Genomic DNA, 20,024 nt, shown 5'->3' with positions numbered 1-20,024 from the left:
GGGGGGGCTTATCACATCGAGACTGTATACTCCTGAGGCAGTCCATTCATCACGTCATCATACCTCCTTCATGAACTGCCCAAAATTGGAGAAACTTTGGTAGCTGAATCATTTTCCTTGCAAGTGACTGAATGATAACTACTACTGGGAAGCAGGGTAATAGTAAACAATTCATGGTCATCACCTTCACAAGCCCTAGTCTTCACAGGAACAAATTTAGGCACAATATCCTAACAATTATTTCTGGCAGAAGCCAGAAGTTGTTGTCTCTTAAATTAGACCATTCCCAAAAACTAATTGCATCCTAGGACATCAAGTCCAAGACATGTCCATAGACAATGCCAAGATTATGTTGTGTTACAAATCATCTGGACGAATTTAGAAATTCATTTGATGTGGTAGTTATTTCATCCAACAACCAAAATTGTTGGATAACAGAAGACTCACCTTTCCCATCGATCTTGATTCCCACCACCGTTTTCTCAGTTATATTCGTCGTCTTGATGTCCGGTGAAATGTTCGAAGCTATCAACATTCCATATCCATGGTTGTTGTCTTTGGAGGACGGATGCCGATGCTCACATATGCGGTTTGTCACCTAGCCATTGAAGTGCTAGAAAAAAGAGAGATGATCTGAATGTTCCTGCCATTAAGAACTCATTGAAGAAATGAACCTTACTTGGTTCATTAATGCACAAAAGTCATCGAGCTCATCTTCCAGCGACAGAGACGCTTTACCAATGGTGGGGTAGAAACTTCCATTTGAGCACATTGCATGAGAACATCGGGTAACTGATGCTGTTAGTAAAGAGGATCATGGCCAAAATAGACCTACCTGCTGTCTCCCAACAGCTGGGTCACAAGGCCAAGTACGTAAACCCCAAACGCCTTCGTTGCAATCACAGTTTTTGCCAGCAAAACTGTAAGAAAGGAGACATTACTACGAAGATGCTAACAGAAGATAAATAACATTTTGAATATACCAACTCTGGTTGCAACTTTGTCTCTGCAAGGACAAGGATATTTCACAACCAGGCTAATAAAGTGTTGGTCCTTCTGGTGTTAGGCGGTGAGGACATTGTCACATCGTCAAAGGCTGTAGTTATCGCCGAGCTGAATAAAACAGAAGCAAGTCACAACCAAGTATCAAAATTGTTCCCCGATCTTGTTGGGAAGGACATCGAGGACAAGTGGACATTCAAAGACTGTCTTTTTGCTTCAGCTGAACAACGAGGACAAATTGCTTAAAAGTGTCAAGACAATGAGGACAAAGTCACATCCGGTCAAGCAAGGACTGTTATTTCTTGTGAGGGTGACAGACACAGACAGATCACAGCCAGGTTTTAGTGTTTTTCCTTTCTTGGGTTAAAACCCTACGCCATTCGTAAACAATTGAATTTGTAATTGAATTTTAAAATGTCCAATTGCAGAAATACAAACTAAATATAAATTTCAACATTGTCGTTGTGTAAACCGATATACAGGAACTGTGAATACCAAGATTAAACAAATTTGTATTCACAATAACAGCACTTGGCATTGTGTATTAGTGCATTTCTATTTAACTGGACCACAATTAATTGGGAACAATGTACCCATTTAAGTCAGGACAACCACAGTAGGGACAGACATGTCACAACTTAGCTGGGCAACAAAGTGTTACGATCGCAGAGACAACAAAGACAAGTCACAACCAGACAGGCAAAACCTGTCCTCTCTATGATAGGTTGGACAATAGGGACATATCACATCCTTGGATTTAACACCGAGGACAACTCAAGTCCAAATCACATCCCATCATATGAGTCCAGCGAAGATGTTTGTACTCAGGCTAGACGACAACACCGAGGACATGTCACAACCTGTTCAGCATCTCCTTTAAAAATCAAACATTTCGAGGCTAGATGACAATTCTGCGCACCGTGATAATGCTTACGTCAATATTTAAATAATAGTTGTGCTATATAAAAAACAATCACATCTTGTATATCTCGGCCAAGAGCCGTCCAAACCACTTCGACACGTCACAACCACTTGCATTCACAATGGGGCGAAACGGCCAACAAAATCTCCAAGAAAATGGACGAGGAAATCCTCCAAATTGCAGGTTTTGCCAAAATGACGAGTTCTCTGGGGACTCGAGATATCAGTGCATAGACTCAACAATACATTTGTAATATTTGTTGCGTTTTAAAAGAGGATTAAACGGATTTCTCATAGAAAACTATCGAGACGGCAACAGAGCGCGGCATTTTGCTTCGGAACAGTTCGTTTCCGAAAGTTGCCGAACATGATTTTTTTTCCCACTCAAAAATATAAATTGAAGTCCTTTTACACTGCTTTTGGATCCCTACCCGAGTGCCTCTTTTCCCCAACACCCTTTTATATGCCCTAACAATCAGTTCGACTGGTATGAACAAACGCATAACCACAACTAGAGTCTTACAAAGTTGTTTTAGTTGGTCGAAGATTTGAAACATTGTATCTCCGTAGTGCACTGCATTGCATGCATTCACGCTGTCAAAATGAGTTTACAAATATCTCAAAATCACACATTCCATCAGTTAAATTCGGCATAAATTTGGTACCAGCGCAAACTCTGCATAAAGTATTATACACGCACGGGAATTTCGAACACTTACATAAGTTGATCCATGAGAAAAATGTAAAATATCGGGGAGAAAATGTCAGGTAATGTGGAAATGGAATCAAATGGAGTAGCAGACGATGCAGCAATCTCTGCGTTCCTATTGGACAATCTCGGCACGTGATCCCGGCACGTGATATTGTAATTCGGGACCAGCCTCGGTTTGCCAGTTGGCAATCATTCCCGCTTCCACATTTTAGATTGATTCTAAAATTAGATTTGATGGTTTGATTATGATCTTGAGCAAGTCACTTTCACAGTATATTTGTCTTCGGCACTACCCGAGTAACCGGCGGCTTACTCGGAATGAATCAAGAGCGAATAACGACAAAAACAACAAAGTAATTTTGACAAAACTGCCTTCATATAAACCTACCTAATAAAGTGGTTTTTCGACCATCAAACCAATTTTTCTTTGGAATGGCATCTTTTCTAAGAAACAAGACCCAAATTATCGCAGGGGCAACCATATGCAGTGTACCGATTTTGAACTATTGGTGGAGAAATGGAGGCCAAGATTTCAATCAAAATATAGTGGTTTTTGCTCATGAAAGACCACCAGATGACCCTCCTACCCCTTATCAAACGACCAAACCGAAAGGATCGGGTGCTTTTTCAGGTACTAGTTACCATGGCAGCATAGATGATATCCGTCATGACCTGATTGCCTCCGTTCCCCAGTTGAAACAGAGGCAGACAGACCCAAAATATATTCAGCTTCCGCCCCCTATCGAGGAGTTGACGCTGAAAAATGTGCACATCTTCTTTCGACACGGAGCACGGATGCCGTTGCGACCGTCGCCAATGAAACAGGTAATGATCACGGCAGCTGCCGAGTTGGCGGTGCAGCCAGGGCTCAAAAGATCTGTCTCTGATATTTCAGCTTTATCATCTCAATGTTGAAAGAGATATAAAGTCTCCACCGAACCATTTGCATCCTTCCAATCCCTTATCCAGCAATAGGTTTTATGACCTTGGAACCTTTTGTCTCTGGAGGAGGGATGAAAGGTTTGTTGTTTCAGTTGGAGGCGGCCGCGCTGAGAGCTAAAAAAACCTAAATATAGGCAAAATAGATGAAGATTTGCTGTTCTTGGGACTCCCCTTGACGATGGTCGAGGGACTCCCCTTGACGATGGTCGAGGGATTCCCCTTGATAATGCTCGAGTACTTTTGTACCAGTTCATGTACGCAGATGGAATGCTGCATTGATATATGTATTGTAGGTTTAATGTCTGATATTTTCAGGTCACCTGGGACAAAGACATGCTTCTCTCTGGTGTTCCATTCACGATGATCAAATACCAGCTAAAGTATTTGGATGGAACACCATGTAATGAGTTTGGGCGAGTGGAAAAGATTTATAGGAAACATGTCTTCGATGTGAGTGAAACAATCCAGTTGACCAGACTTTAATGAGCAGTCTGCACAAAACATACTGATAACTCCCTTTGGCCATATAGCTCCATACCATCAAATCCAACTCAGTTCTACTGTCCGACCATATGAAAAAAACAGACCACTGTCACAAGGTGTAACATTGCAGTTGAGGTGTGTTCAAATTAGCCATTCAGTAATAATGACATTTAAAGAAAGTTGAATTATCGATAGTGACAAATTGTGACTAATGTGTTCTACCTCCTTCCATTCCAGGGTGGGAGCTTTGGAGGTCAGTTGACAAATCTTGGTCAAGACCAGATGTACCAGCTGGGAGTAGAATGCCGAAAGAGATATTTGGAGGAGAGACAACTGGTGCCTGACGTTTATAAGAGAGAATATGTTTAGTAAGCTTTAGAAAGTGTCTAAGAGTCTAGTATATATACATACAGTAGAACCTCTCTATTAAAGACACCATCGGGACTGAACAGTGATGTCCTTAATAGAGAGACATCCTGATTAGAGAGTTCGAATGGAAACAACCAATTTGGGACTTGGAGATCGCTTCAAAACAGTGTCTTTTGTGTGAATGATTGTGGAGATTGTCTGACATCAGAACCCAAATTGGTGTCAGGTGATATGTCTTCTGATGTTAAGTGTACTCGGCTGTGCCCGACTGCTTTAGTTAACGTCTTTCCTTGCAGTGCACAATCGACCAATATCATGAGGACGATAGAATCAACGAGATGTGTCATAGCAGGGTTATTTGGGGCGGAGTCATTTGATGAATCTGGAGGTAGGGTCGCGGTTTGTGTTTGGAGAAATCACCAGTACATTTAATGTTACGCCATCAAATATTGAAATTTGTTTTATCTGTGGTAACCCCAAGTAGTGATTGACTCGTATGCTAATGATGTATGAGGAAATAGGATACCTAACATTTCATTTCATGTTGCAGCTGTTGCTGAAATAGTCGTCAGCAAAGACACCGATGAGATCTTGTATCCCAATTTTCGGATGTGTGACGTGTTGGTGGAGATTGCCAAGCGGGGACGATCAGCACTCAGCAAGATCAAGGGGGAGAGGAAGCTAAGAAAACAGTGCATGGACAAATTAGGTAGGTCACACCCCTCGGTCAAGAAATGAGATGATCCTGTTTGGTCGGCAGCATTTCATTAGGCGTATCAACTGACCGAATTCCCATCGGAGGTCCTACCTTGAGCCATTATAGAATCTCCCATGGGCCATGATAGAATCTATCCAGAGATGCAGTGTGATGCATGGTTCCTGACAACCATTTTAGGTTCTGCCATGAGCCTTCATAGAATCTCCCATTGGCCATGATAGAATCTATCCAGAGATTCACAGACTCGGCCCATACATATCCACGACTTGAAAGGGAGGGTCTTTGTGGCAGTATATTTCATTAGCTATTCTCGCTCCTCATCTAAACCTCTCTACTCCTTGCAGGGATCACAGACTCGGCCCATACATCTCAGCTTCTTGCTTTAATCCGAGATGAGATCCTCTGCCGACAAGCACATGGACTGCCAATTCAAGAAAACTTGCAAAAACTTGTTCCTCAGATTCTGGACTTTGGCGAGGAAGTGTGCATGCTGTCTACTGTAGGAGTAAAAGAGTAAGCGTTGGTGCTTTGAAGGTGACTTGGGATGTGAGCTTGCCATATTTCAGAGGATTTGTCTTCTTTTCCTGATAAAGGGAAGAATGTGCCTCACGCCATCCAGTTGACATCCTCTTTTGCATTACAGAGATCTGGAGAAATACCTGTTACTGGCTGTCGGACCACTCTTCCACATGATTCTTGAGAATATGGATAAAGTCTTCCATAACAATAACAGGTAAATTTCCATCGGTTGTCTTCTTAAATTTGGTCGTAGGGTTGGATGAATTGATACAAATTCCTACAGATTTCTTATCTAGTTTTCCAGCCAGGTTTCTCATATGTCAATGCCGTCTTCATTCTCTGCCTTTCAGTCCTGCCAAGATAAATCTGTACGGCGTTCACGACACAACAATCATCCCAATGCTGTTGGCAATGAAAGCGTATGACGGCGCGTGGCCTGATTACGCCGCCAATATTAAATTTGAGTTATACGAGGACTGTCTTGGTGATCACTGGGTCCGGATACTTCACTGTGATAAGGTGAGAACATTAGTGAAGAACCCCACAAATAGATTTACTCTTCAATCACATGAAACAGAAATGGTACCATCAGAAAGTGCTTATCAAGAGCTTTGTAATGCACCTCCTCAGGAAGTCTAGTCCTGAACCGGTATGCTCTCTCTGTGCACTTCTCTGCAAGTCTAACCTTTATAACTTCATCTTCCCCTTTTAGGAGATTACACTTCCAAACTGTGAGAACTCTGTGTGTCGCTACGAACAATTCCGGGACGAATTCTCTCATCTGAATATCACAGTTAATCAGTTTACGAGTATATGTTGTGGAAAAGAACATAAGTCTTTATTGGGTAGGTATGGCTCTGTTGTGGACTTGGTGTAATAGAAGGCCAGGCTGTTTTAATAGCTTGGTTCTTGAGTCCCCCTGACGTAAACATTTTGCTGTCATATCCACCATCATGATAGACTTCTTGACGCATACCCTACTGAAAGTTGTGCCACCTGAAGCTGATACTCTATCATTTTTCAATATGAACAGAAGTGACAAATCTCTCTTTATACTTTCAGATCGTTTGTTTAAGAAGACTTTTACACCTCCGGAGGACGACATCAGAACAGTACCAGCTAGTATGTAAGCGACATGGACCAGCTAGTATGTAAGCGACATGGACCAGCTAGTATGTAAGCGACATGGACATGTATGGATTAGGACAAATCCTGGCATGAGTCATACAGGAGGGGAGGGTTGTTGGCGAAGCATGGCCGGTTGGGTAAATAGACCCCCCCCCATTTACTGTCTAGCCCAGGGCATACTTCAAAAGACACTGTAACTCACAGTTGGCCCCTATCTCTCCGTTAATGAGAGACCGAACACTCATCTTTTTTCCCCAAAGACAAAGTACATTGTACGTGGAAACCTGTATAAGGGGTTGTGTATGAGAATGTTTACCAGCAATCAGGTGGAATGACAAATATGCCAGTAAAAGGTGGTTGGGATTGAAGAGATCATTCTACTCTCTGGAGACTGCTCGCCCGGGATGCTTGACACGTGTAATTGAGAGTGACCCCTGTGAATCTCTAATTCAAACGTGTGAATCGGACTGCACAGGGTATCCTGCAAGACAATGAGTACCCAGGTGGTGTATATTGGTTATGATCATGTTAAGTTTGATTAATGTCATTGATGTATTATAATGATTGATGTCCTGAAAAGAGGGCGTTTTGGGGGGGGGGGGGGGGTGAACTTGGCATGAGTTTATTTGTAGAGGAGTTCTCTCTTTACAGATCTCACTTGCATGAAAATAAAATGAGCCAGTTTTTGTAAAACAACTGTTTTCTTCTGTGTTTCTCTCATTCTGAGCTGCTGCGTCGTTAAAAAAAGGTGGCTAACTATTGCAAAGCTTGATAGCTTTATTCCACACGAGATCCCTCCCCCCAACTGTTGAAAAAAACAAATGTCTTGCATCAACGTTACATTGGGAGGATCCCAGAAGAAAGACCAAACTTTTTCAGAGAAGTTGGCATCACCCTCCCCTCGATGAAAGGAATCCTCGCTCATGGCATCGATGAGCCATAGCCAGATGGTCCCTGTAAACATACAGTTGGACAGTTATCACTCAGAGATAGGAGGATGGTAACCATTTGTCCCAGGTGCTGCCTCCCATCAGAAATAGAATACCCGTAGAAACCACCAGGAGAACCTTTCTATCCCACTATAGCCAAATGGGTCCGAGATTGTCTTCACATCGGTGTCTTGGAGTCACAATATCACATTTAGTTTCCACCGACGACCACAACAAGAACTGCCCATCAATTGATGACGTATTACACAGCCAGTGTAAAAGTTGTCGAATTTCTTGCAAAGTGATGGTGAAATAACTCAATTAAAACATTATCAAGGCATCGGATGAGTTATAACAAGTAACAGATGTGTAGAACTCATCACACTTACTAGAATGGATAGGTATATTGTGCTGTCATTGTTGATTTGCTGGGATTATTTGTCAAATTTAGAGCACAGTCACTTTTAAAAAGTGCCACGCCCACTTTTACTTTTTAGCCATTTAGCATTCTCACTATTTCTGTATTGCAAAGGCAGATGTTCTTGCAGTTTATCATAAAGTAAGGTCTTCTCGGGCTAAAATACAAGACAGTGAATCTTATGCCATTGTCTGTTATCTTTGCCTGTGAAGACCTATTTAGGAGGGACAGGGTCTTCGACATGGTCAGGGTCTTGCTAAGGCAGCACTTTGAGTAAACAGCCTAAAGTCTGGTTACTCAGCAGCACAGTCATTTTCAAACATTTTCGATATTCATTTTTAGAGTCAGCTGACATTGGTGTTAGGCCGATGCCATGCCTAAATCATTAAAATATACTGTTGTCTGTTCCACCTCCAGACAAGACTTGTCAGAAGATGCTGCTCAGCAGTTGCAGCTTGTCACTGATGTCGTACAGAGGCATGCCAAACTTCAACACACCATCAGAACAAAGAACTCAGCAACGGATGACAATAAATGTAAGTTTCACCCTCAGATATGATCAAAACACAAATTGCCCTTATCACCAGCAAATTATTCTAAACATTTGAATTTTCACAATTCCAGTGTATAAAGATGTTGCAAAAGCCAATGACCAACTCCGCAGCATCAAGAGCCAAATTGAGGGTAGTCATGTTGGTTATGAAATGAACCAATTCAACGAAGACCTCCTTCCTGAGCTGCACAGGATGGCACAGCTGACTGTACCCAGTTACCTTGAAGATCACAGAAGCAATATCTTCAGCCACATTCAAAATTGTTTCAAAGGTAGGTTCGCCTACTCCATCACAGGAGCACTCTCTGTCTGAGTTTGGTGTGATTTTCTCTTGGGCTCAGCAAAATATTTACTCTACACCATCACAGGAGCAGTCTCTCTCTTTGTTTGCTTCAGCTTTCACCTTTGATGCTCAATTCTAAAATACCTTGGTACCGTAAAGTCAACTTTTAAATGGAAAATGCATAAGCCTCGTTCTGAGAGTGGAGTGTTTTGGACACGCAACCAAGATGCTCTACCAAAGTTCCCTCGGGTTGCACTAAAATGTGGAACCATGCACACAGCTCACTTCAGAAGTTTGAGGCTCTCAAAACACTGCTTCAAACACAAATCAGCCAAGGAAGCATCAACCACCCTAAGTTTTTTAATGAGCACTACACATATTTGCTGAGAAAAACGCTCCAAATAGCCCATTTGCGCGGATTTTAGCGTCACTTGAGCGAGCCGATCCGGACTTCCTATACGGGCTGCCGTAACATAATGTAAACAACGGCGCTACCGGCGCTCCGGGCCGGCGATGGATGGAATTTGCCAAATTCGCACATATTCAAGTTATTTCGTGGCCTATCTTTTTAAGTTTGAGGTATTTTAGAATAGAAATTGAACCCTCGGCTTCGGACCTTGGTTGAGTTACCAAGACACTCTCGGGTGGAGCTAAAATTTCGTCCAAACCCTCGCCTGTCGGCTCGGGTTTGGACTGTATTTTAGCTCCACCCTCGAGTGTCTTGGTAACTCAACCAAGGTCCTCCGCCTCGGGTTCAATTCCTTAAACAAACATTTGGTCCTGGTACCAATATGAAACGACCAATAAATCATTCTTCTCGCTTCTCTTTCAGTTTCTCCAGCAAAGATCTTGTTCTGTGGGTTGCACACTTGCCCCTGGTACGCAGACACCCAGAAAGAAATTGGACAAAAGGCAAGACACAACACCATCATTGTTGTGTACGTGGATCCTGATGTCAAGTTCTACTCTCCGACTCACCCACATGTGAAAGACGAAGACCACATTACAGACAAGGTAACGCATTCAGTGTTCGCTCTACACTTGGAGGTGTCATTCTGCGAGGAGTATTCCTCCTCCAAGGCATGATGGGCGTTTGTGCGTGCCTTTAGTTATGACTTAGGTAATGACTCCGTGCTTGGCCAGAGCTCTGGTAATTAATCCTCTCGTTCAATACATTCAGGGATTTACAAAAGCAGAAATGATTGTTCATTCTGCAAGTTTTTCCAAGTTCTTCTCCTTTTGGGGGATAGTTCTGAACGATTTTGTTTTTGGAAATCGGTCATTTGTCGCTAAGCATCCTATCCTGTGATTTCAACATATCTTCAGGGCTGGTTCATTGCCATTGAGCTCTTCCACTTCATCCACAACTTACTGAAGGGCAAGTCGCGCCTGTGCGAAGTCGTCTTCTGCCCCGAGAATGCCGTCATCCATTCAGATCCAGATTGGTATGAACTCAAGTTGTTGATGGATGGAGAACATTTGACTGGTAAGCATAGGCCCATTTGATTGAATTGACCTGGTATGATTGAAAACAGAATGGTCTACACCTGCAAATTATATGTGGGGCAATTGGCGCGGTATGCCAGCACTCTTTATGTTGTTCTTATAGAAAACATCTTTTCAGGATTGCGAGGATTCATCGAGCAATGTCGAGGACAGGCCGTGGGACATGTTGGCAAGAAGGTGAAAGAGGGACGCATGAAATACAAGGAAGGAGCAACGCTCTATGACTTCTGTCAATCATACAGGTAAACATCAAACATCTGGCTGTTGGAGTGGCACAGTGAAAACATCAGTGCCTGTCACATCTGAGATCCCGGGTTTGATTCAAGTCCAGTCCCGGTACACTAATTTGACAGTGAGGGCAACACTCTTTGACAGCGTAGGTTCCCTCCAGGGTCTCCGGTTTCCTTCTACTTGCATGACAATCGGCCAATATTGTTTATGGAGCTGATTATGTCCTAGCTATGTGCTCAGCTCTCAATTCCATATTTCAAAATCAAACATAGAGAATTGACATAATATTAAAGCTTATTTTATAGATGGGGCCTCCCTCACAACTGATTTCCACAAGATTTTAGAATCCGACCGCTTTCGTTTCTTTTTATAGGCTTCTCCACCATGCACACCAAGCTCTGAACGGACAGCCCCTCAGCCTCGGACCAGTGGATGATGAGTCCCTGCCCGCGCACGCTAAGGTTGCCAGGCAATATCTACGCCATGCATTTAGTCATCAGGAAAGTGGTAAGTGTTATCAGCTGATCCAACGAAACATGATTATGGGCTGATAAAACTGTTGTATCTGATTTTGATTGACGGTCTGTAACGTTTATCATTTATGTCATAGATGGCTGCAATTCTGAAGAGAAATGTGTCAGCAAGCAGGAGCTGTTCGACCACGTCATGGTTTGGAAGAAGGAACTCGACGATCGAATCAAGATATTCAAATATACGGGGCTGAATACTCTGGAGCCAAAGCTTGGAGTATGGATGGCCAAGACAAGACATGGCGGACGAATACCTCAACATATCGCTGGTACGCAGTCAATTTCAAAAAGATTTTTAAAAAGCCTCCTATAAAGGTGACTGAACATAAATCCTTCCCTGTGATATCCTCCCTGGGTATCACTTATAGAGGTTCTTGTAGTGCATCAACCAATGCATCAAGTATTAGAAAGGTTCTTGTAGTGCATCAACCAATGCATCAAGTATTAGAAAGGTTCTTGTAGTGCATCAGCCAATGCATCAAGTATTTGAAAGGTTCTTGTAGTGCATCAACCAATGCATCAAGTATTAGAAAGGTTCTTGTAGTGCATCAGCCAATGCATCAAGTATTAGAAAGGTTCTTGTAGTGCATCAGCCAATGCATCAAGTATTTGAAAGGTTCTTGTAGTGCATCAACCAATGCATCAAGTATTAGAAAGGTTCTTGTAGTGCATCAGCCAATGCATCAAGTATTAGAAAGGTTCTTGTAGTGCATCAGCCAATGCATCAAGTATTAGAAAGGTTCTTGTAGTGCATCAGCCAATGCATCAAGTATTAGAAAGGTTCTTGTAGTGCATCAGCCAATGCATCAAGTATTAGAAAGGTTCTTGTAGTGCATCAGCCAATGCATCAAGTATTAGAAAGGTTCTTGTAGTGCATCAGCCAATGCATCAAGTATTAGAAAGCTCTCTGATTGTGTCACCCTGGAGTGATTACATGTCTCTAATGACACCTTCAGAAAGCACTGTGCCATTGCTGCTGGGAGCAGTCTATATGTCACACACTGCTGCCATTATGACTTCAACTTAGTTGCTGCCATTAGAGTGGCTCAGTAATTCCATTTTTGGATTGGAATATATGTCTCATTTCATTTCATCTAGATATTCCCAGTGAAAAGAAAGAAACCTTAACAGATCTGATGAGGCTTATTGGTGGACCACTCAAAGACATGGACCCGTCTCAAATCGTGATGATTGCCAAGGCTGGAAGCGCCCTCTATGGACTTGCTACACCAGAGAGCGACGTCGATTATATTGTTGTTTATGCAGAACCAACAGAGGTTCGTTTCATTGCTGAATGATGTCAAATATTTGCGGTGCTCAAAAAGCATGTATCTGTAAGCATAAGGCACTCTCACATCTCAAATGTAACAAGTGGTCTGCTCATAACATACTGAAAACTCTCTTTAATTATGGCTTTGCTCTGTCAAATGCACTGTGCCACTCTACTTGAACATATTAAACCTTTGATGATCTTTTTCAGAAACTATCAACCTCGTGCAAGTATTTGAATGAAGCGTACGAGAGTCGAGGACCAGAGAAGAGCTTTGAATACGGCATGTATGAAGTGAGGCTGTTTGTTGAGATGGTGCTAAAGGGGAGTGTGGTCATTTTGGAGGTAAGTAGATTCAACTCGACACGATCATGCTTCTGAGATATACTGTACTTGTCAATTTCACCAATGCTGCCAGCAATTATAAAAATGGTTAAGTGCGCACTCAGTCGGCCAACTAAACGTAACAGCAATCCTCCAAATATTGAGTGACCATGTTTATTTTTCAGCTGCTCTTTGCTGAGAATCTGGAATATACGAGTCCAATGTGGGAGAAATTGGTTGAAGACAGGAAAGCGTTTTTAACGGAGCACGCAATTCTACAATATCTCGGCCTCATCAAGAACAACATCAAAACGATCAAGTCTGAGAAATTCCGGGACCAGCCACGGGAGAAGAAGTTATACTATCAGGTGAGTTGTGGTTTGCAGACAACAAGCTGGATAGGTTGACCCGTTGTGTTCTTAATTGGGTTGAATAACTCAACTTCTATCTTGTCTCTTATCTTAGAAAAGATTCTACTGTGATGCAGTGCCACCTGGTGTAAAGATTGTCAACTAAGGTGTCGTGTATATAAGAATTTGCAACCTCTTTAATTTGATTGATTTCAGATCTTTCACAAACTCTATTGCCTCCAATATTTCCTCAGAGGGGACGTCCCATTCGTACGCCCAGGCGGAGACGACAGAGACTTTATCATGAACATCCGCCGTGGACCACTAGAGAGCGACATTAGCAGTGCAAAACTATTAGAAATAGTCGAGGAAAGGGTTGATAAATTCTATGTGGATATGTACGAAAGGAAAACACGATTGCCAGAGTTCATGAACTATATTGCCATGACTAATTGGTTGCTAGAAGTCAGGGGTCTGCGGTGATTGGTTGCTAGAAGTCAGGGGTCTGCTGTGATTGGTTGCTAGAAGTCAGGGGTCTGCTGTGATTGGTTGCTAGAAGTCAGGGGTCTGCTGTGATTGGTTGCTAGAAGTCAGGGGTCTGCGGTGATTGGTTGCTAGAAGTCAGGGGTCTGCGGTGATTGGTTGCTAGAAGTCGGGGGTCGGCAGTGATTGGTTGCTAGAAGTCAGGGGTCTGCTGTGATTGGTGGGTTTGCTGGGCTATAAAGCTCTCGTCTGCAGGACACCCAGTGTTTAATATTGATGGCCGATCATGTGCGATCACGTGATGTCACTTCGAACCTATCTGTAACTACTTGAGCCCTTTGCTCCTCTGAGAGCATAGGCCTTTGAAAACTTTCCTCCATCATCTGTTGTCCCTGGCGACCCTCTCCAGTTCTTGCCAAGAGTGACCCATCATGTCACTCTTGAGATTCTGTCTCCAGCTGTTCCTGGGTCTCCCCTTTCTTAAATCTATAATCAATCTATTGTGTAAGTGTACCTGTCTATAGAGGTACAGGAAAATCTGTTCACATTTACAAAGTGATTCCAAACAGTTCAAAGCAAAAACCATGTGTGTGTAATATCTATTCATATTTCAATGAATTTCCTTTGCATGTTTAAAGCTTACAAGATGAGTTAGTTTACTTATTTGCGATAGAAAGGATGTGTCACAGTGTCTGCACGTTCACAAAGCATGCTATCTCACATGAACCATCTTCATTAAGGACACTAGTCTTGGTCCCAAATTGGTGTTTTCCGTTCAATTTGAACATATGATGTCATTAGGTCTTTGACTACAGATGAATGCCTTAGAAAGGAAAGACCAAATGCGTTTTGAATGTAAGGGTAGCAGGTTCAAAGAGCCGTGGGGCCTATTTCCAAGGTCTGGTAATTCCATTAACACCTTCAGCGCCGAACCACCTTGATCTACGTGGCCCAAATCCCCCCTCTTTGAGCTGGTTATCGGAGTCTCATGGACTTCATTGAAGAACTACGCCATCGCCATCTTCAGGGCAAGGTAGGAACTGAAGAGAACAAACGGTCTTTTCAGTTCCTACCGTGTCCTGAAGATGGCGATGGCGTAGTTCAGAACTTTAAATGACTTCACGAAAGAACTACGCCATCGCCATCTTCAGGGCAAGGTAGGCACTGAAATGACCAAACGGTATGATTATCGATGTCACACGTTGTTGTGACATGTTTACCGGTCGCCGGGCGGAGTGGGTCAATGTGTGCTGGTTCACAAAGAAGCTCACGAGTTGGCTTTGAACAAGGTCCACAATGATTCATCTTTATTCATTTCAATGAATGGCATTTGATAGTTCAATTGCCGGCCTCTACTTAATGTACATATATAATTCATTAAAGGAATCTCTGAACATAGTTCGCTTCGATACAACAAGCCGATCTTGGAACATCCTCGAATATCATAGTCAGTCGTTCGCTCCTTCTCTATAGTACACATTATTTTAATGGCGTCGACGTTTATTGTTGCGTTAAGCACAGTAATGTTCTGAGATACGAGCCTTGATTGAACTCGAAGGCAACGGGGAAGATAAAATAGAGAGTTTCGGCTGATCTATCACAAGTCATTTACAAAAACTTGGGACCACATGACACCGGCGGTGGATCGTGAGCCTCGAGAATTTGAGATTGCACTGAATGAAATTTAAGATGTTTTGCGGTAAAACGTTTTATTCACTGAATTTTTCCAAAGATAACGAGTATAAAAGATACCGTATACATACATATACAAAGTAATAACGCAGACAGTCCTCTTGGAATCAAGGTACATGTACCATCATATTGTTAAATCATGGATTTATGGAATAGAGACCTAGGCCTTAGATGTATCGAGAGTTGCTTGCTATTTGGTTGACCGCGCAGACTGTCAGCCTATACTACCCCTGACAGATGTTAATAATGAGACAGCTATCGTACTGACTACCCTTTAATATGTGCCGTACCGCTGACAGTGACGTGATGGAATCATCACGAAGCCATACATTTCAAGCTTTGAAAGCAGAAAACGACCTTCCAGCAGCCGATTCGAATTATCCTCCAGATTGGCCCAGCGCCTCAAGAAAACGAAGAAAATAAGAAGAGGTGCTTCGAGTTCACATGGGAGTCGAACTCGGACCGCCTGCATCCAAGTCCATCGCGCCACCACTGAGCGGGTCTTTCACAGCGAGATGGTGATTTTCTTCAAATTTGTAGGCCCAGTTGTCTGAGCTGGGCAGAAGCAGCAGCTTGCGAGAATCTTGGCAATGAAGTCAAGTGTTGTCAAATTTTGACAACCCCCCAAAAAAGGCTACCGAACTTTAAAGGACTATCAGAACAACATGAAATTCACATATTTTGAATGAAAGAACATAGGAAAATATACTACAAATTTATCGAATGTGCGATTTCAGCCGGCCATGCTGAAACACAAGTTACAGCAACTGTGATTTAAAGTATCTCCCGCCAAAAAACGATCTCACGAAAAAAAGTATCTCAGCGGAAAGGGTTTATGATGCTGCACCCTACTGCCTCCAGCCGGTCACGTAAACAGGTATATACATAAGATCTCATTCGAAGCACTGGTTATCCTTATTAGCCTCTTTACCTTATATTGTAAGCTATGTAAAAATCGCACTTTAAAATGTTTTCTAGCTAGTGTCTGAGGTATCCAATGTTGCCTTGGTTACGTCGGTCACGTGTTTACTTTCCACCAACCGGCTTCCCCTGCATCTCCAACACGCAGAACACTAAGCTGATGATATATGCCACAAGGTTCAAGAAAGTAAATATCTGAAATGAAAAGTCACGTGTTCAACTGTCTTTAAAAGACACGTGATCAACATCTACCTGAATAATCAGGGCGGTTTGGGAAATGACTTTACTTTAGGTTATAGGCAATGCGATGAGGGGGAGGGGGGGGGGGGGGGGGGTTATTTCAGGACGACTTATAGTAATGAGTTGGTCGCCTTTGCTGTGTAGTTTAGGACTGTAGATATATCAGGTAGGAGAAAAAAACGCCGAATCTGATTAGGCATAAAAACCTGCTATCTATGTTGTTGTCATATGTTTCCTGATGCTGAGGGACGAGGTCGGTCCACTCCGTCCGGAGTGTAATTATAATGGCCTAGGGAGAAGAAGGCACATAATAAACTTACTGCAAGGGCAATCAGGTTGCTAGAGAAAAAATACCAAAATACATGATATCTCGCGTTTCCTGCCCACACACAGCCGATGATGAAGCAGACGAAATAACCAAACACTGCCAAAACATCGTGGACAAGATCCTGAAAAAACAGAGCAGAGTTTGATATCGTTAGCCTCATAGCATAATTGCCTAACTCATGATTTTGAAGGTTTAGAGAAAAATTAAAGAACCATTTTTTTAGACAACGCTTAGGAAATTTTTATTCGAACTTTAACAAAAACTTGTAACAGATGTTTCAACATTTTTAAAACCATTAAATAAGTAAACAATGCTTGAATAACACAGAAAAGTGACATAGACATAAAATTTTCACATTTTGGCCAAAATATGACTTAGGCAATTATGCTATTAGGCTAACGATATGCTTCCAGTGTAACAGTCCTGAATCTCCCCTGCTGGAAAGTGTCCAAATGCATTGAATGGCGACAGATTAATTTATGGTTCTTTGGAGCCAGGATTTTGACAAACATTGCCTCAATACATCAGCGATTAAAGGTGCGTAATCCCTGTCTTCGGACACTTCATGCTGTCTCCAATGAGAGGTCAAGCCATATTTGCTCCGTAGCAAAATGTACGCTCTGAAGCCAATCTGGGCGGGCAGAGTCAGTGAATTTATTGTGGGAGTTTGTCACTTGACAACCATAACCAATGACGAGGCTTGGAGATTGAAGGCATTGTTTACTCACAGCAATGTTCCACGGTTTTTTCCCGCCAATCATGTCTGGGACGCAGAAGAGAAAACAAAAGAACATCAGCAGCGTCCATAAGAAGTAGATGACGGCGATGGCCATGACGAATTGGAGGTCGCCGCCCCACACGGTGCCGATGCATGCCATTACGGCGATGTTGATAACCTGAAAATACATAAAACCATAAAATGATAACTTGGGTAACTTGGGTAACTCTGTTTGATATTCGGGATGCAATTAGCCGCATCGTCCTTTAAAAGTTTGTCCACAGCGTTGTCGACGCGCACGACAACGGGCATTTCTCATCCACAATAGTTCATGATTGTGCTGATAGGTGGTGCGTAGATCAAACCCGTGTTCTCCATGAACGTTCACCCTGTTGCAGGGATGAAGCTTTTTTAAAAACTATCTACAGCCACGGATGTATAGCATCTGTGCTACAGCCATGCGGTTGAAACAAATTTGAACATTATATCAAATTATGTGGTCAATAAACTAACTGGTCCTTTCACATACTTTTAAAGGATGATGCGGCTAATTGCTTCCCGATTATTAACACTACATTACGCTGGTATCATGATGATGATGATGATGATCATGATGATGATGATGATGATGTCGACGATCTGAAAATTAAAATCGTCCTCAAGTGTTAAAGTACCCTTAGAGGTCGGATTTTTACCAAAGGTTACTTGTCCTTATTTATAACAATCAGTTAACTCACCACTTCAATGATTTTCAGGACTCCATTGGGCAGCAAGAAGCCTTTATCGACATTAACTCCCTTCCCTGTTCCGTCTCCTCGCGCCATTTTATCTTCTGAAAAGTCGAGTTCAGATAAGGATAAGAAACTTCGGATTCTTCCGGCTTCAAACTCGAACTCTTTTTTGGGGACTAATGTAATCTCGCAACTGGTTAACTCCGGTTTGGGATTTATCTGCCTTATGGATGTCAAATTTGGCCTTTCTCGAAAAGGTCGAAAGTTTGCAACTTTCTACCTTGGCTTGTGTCTTGTAATGACTCGAAGGTATCGAAGATTTATGGCCTCAATCAATATTTATTGGTTACCAAGGACTGTCACCTTATAAAGAGACTGATTGGTTGAGCGGCCTCAATAGCTTGAATTGAGATGGGTGTACGTTAGGACAAGCTGGGGAAGGTTTTGTTGATGGTCTTCTCGTGATGTCCTACCCAGAGGTGATGTACACAGCATGTCGCAACGTCTCATGACCGAGTTTACAGCTGAATGTCTGCAGGATGTGACCAAGGGCAACCCCACCTCCACTTTCAAGTTTTTGGACTTCTTTCGCACGAGATGCAATTTTTGTTCTGCGGAAAGGCCATTCAGAAACATAAAACTGAGAATGTGTGGCCTGCCGACGACACAGCACACCATGCGGTCACTCACGCCACGACGAGTTCAAACTATCCTTTTGTCGAGTTGCAGAAATGTGATAAAATGTGATATCAATAAGAAATTCTATCATTCATTGAATGAACGTATGTGAAAGCAAAGTCGTTCCAAGGAGCCATTCGTATTGTCATTTCAGTGTGGCGGAGTGTTGGCGGACTGTATGTGATTTCGATTTTGGGAACGAGGCTGAGCAGACGATAAGTCTGTATGAAAGCCATTTTCAACTGAATTGGGCATTTTAATTAGGTCCGTAAATTCTTGGATAAATTCCGAGTGCGTCAGTGAAAGACGTGAAGAAGAACATCAAGGTTCACTTCCCCTGGGGTCCACACTCCTGTCCCTCTGCAGCAAGTGACAATTATTAGGGAGGCTCAGATTCATAATCTTTTACGCTAAGGTATACGCTTTCCGGACACGCTTCGATATTTTGGCGGGAAAATGAATTGCCACGTTACAATGCGTTTCAGTATAGAGCGAAGGGGAACAACTTTAAGACTCCAATCCAAATTTGGCCACCAAAATCCTAAATGTCCAGAGCTTGGATCCAAAACTAAGGGGAAGATGCGATAGGCTCTTGTCTATAGTCTCCCTTTAACACCTTCAGCGCCGAACCAGGTAGATCTACGTAGCTCAAATCCCCCCCCCCCCTTTGAGCTGGTAATCGGAGTCTCATGGACTTCATGAAAGAACTACGCCATCGCCATCTTCAGGGCAAGGTAGGAACTGAAGAGAACAAACGGTCTTTTCAGTTCCTAACGTGTCCTGAAGATGGCGATGGCGTAGTTCTAGTTCTGAACTACGCCATCGCCATCTTCAGGACACGGTAGGAACTGAAAAGACCGTTTGTTCTCTTCAGTTCCTACCTTGCCCTGAAGATGGCGATGGCGTAGTTCTTTCATGAAGTCCATGAGACTCCGATCACCAGCTCAAAGAGGGGGGATTTGGGCCACGGAGATCTACGTGGTTCGGCGCTGAAGGTGTTAAGATCTGTAGCGCTATCTTGTTTTTACCTGTTTCTAGCCGCAAC

General features: G+C 42.7%; 3 protein-coding genes across 3 annotated transcripts; 2 read left to right on the top strand and 1 right to left on the bottom strand.

Annotated features, from left to right (window-relative positions):
• The first annotated feature begins 2,980 nt into the window (after positions 1–2,980).
• Positions 2,981–7,385, top strand: LOC135498890 (lysophosphatidic acid phosphatase type 6-like). The gene is made up of 10 exons (XM_064789406.1): positions 2,981–3,460; positions 3,893–4,027; positions 4,298–4,428; positions 4,726–4,817; positions 4,980–5,138; positions 5,492–5,660; positions 5,791–5,880; positions 6,017–6,185; positions 6,379–6,511; positions 6,729–7,385. Exons 1-10 carry the CDS (start codon positions 3,068–3,070, stop codon positions 6,794–6,796), a joined length of 1,539 nt encoding a protein of 512 aa, XP_064645476.1. The 5' UTR covers positions 2,981–3,067; the 3' UTR covers positions 6,797–7,385.
• Positions 7,386–7,994: 609 nt separating this feature from the next.
• LOC135498826 (uncharacterized) lies at positions 7,995–15,760 on the top strand. Its single transcript, XM_064789296.1, has 12 exons — positions 7,995–8,124; positions 8,559–8,677; positions 8,766–8,966; positions 9,810–9,991; positions 10,304–10,463; positions 10,602–10,725; positions 11,088–11,221; positions 11,325–11,513; positions 12,343–12,521; positions 12,725–12,859; positions 13,024–13,206; positions 13,405–15,760. Exons 1-12 carry the CDS (start codon positions 8,117–8,119, stop codon positions 13,669–13,671), a joined length of 1,881 nt encoding a protein of 626 aa, XP_064645366.1. The 5' UTR covers positions 7,995–8,116; the 3' UTR covers positions 13,672–15,760.
• LOC135498827 (uncharacterized) lies at positions 15,463–18,623 on the bottom strand. Its single transcript, XM_064789297.1, has 4 exons — positions 18,308–18,623; positions 17,581–17,748; positions 16,845–16,973; positions 15,463–16,479 (listed from the first exon to the last, which is right to left on the bottom strand). The coding sequence occupies exons 1-4, from the start codon at positions 18,392–18,394 to the stop codon at positions 16,390–16,392; spliced, it is 474 nt and encodes a 157-aa protein (XP_064645367.1). The 5' UTR covers positions 18,395–18,623; the 3' UTR covers positions 15,463–16,389.
• Between the last annotated feature and the right edge of the window lie 1,401 nt (positions 18,624–20,024).

The sequence above is a fragment of the Lineus longissimus genome, chromosome 14 (genome assembly GCF_910592395.1).
Source record: "Lineus longissimus chromosome 14, tnLinLong1.2, whole genome shotgun sequence".
Lineage (NCBI taxonomy): Eukaryota > Metazoa > Nemertea > Pilidiophora > Heteronemertea > Lineidae > Lineus > Lineus longissimus.
This window is presented reverse-complemented; position numbering and strand designations above follow the sequence as displayed.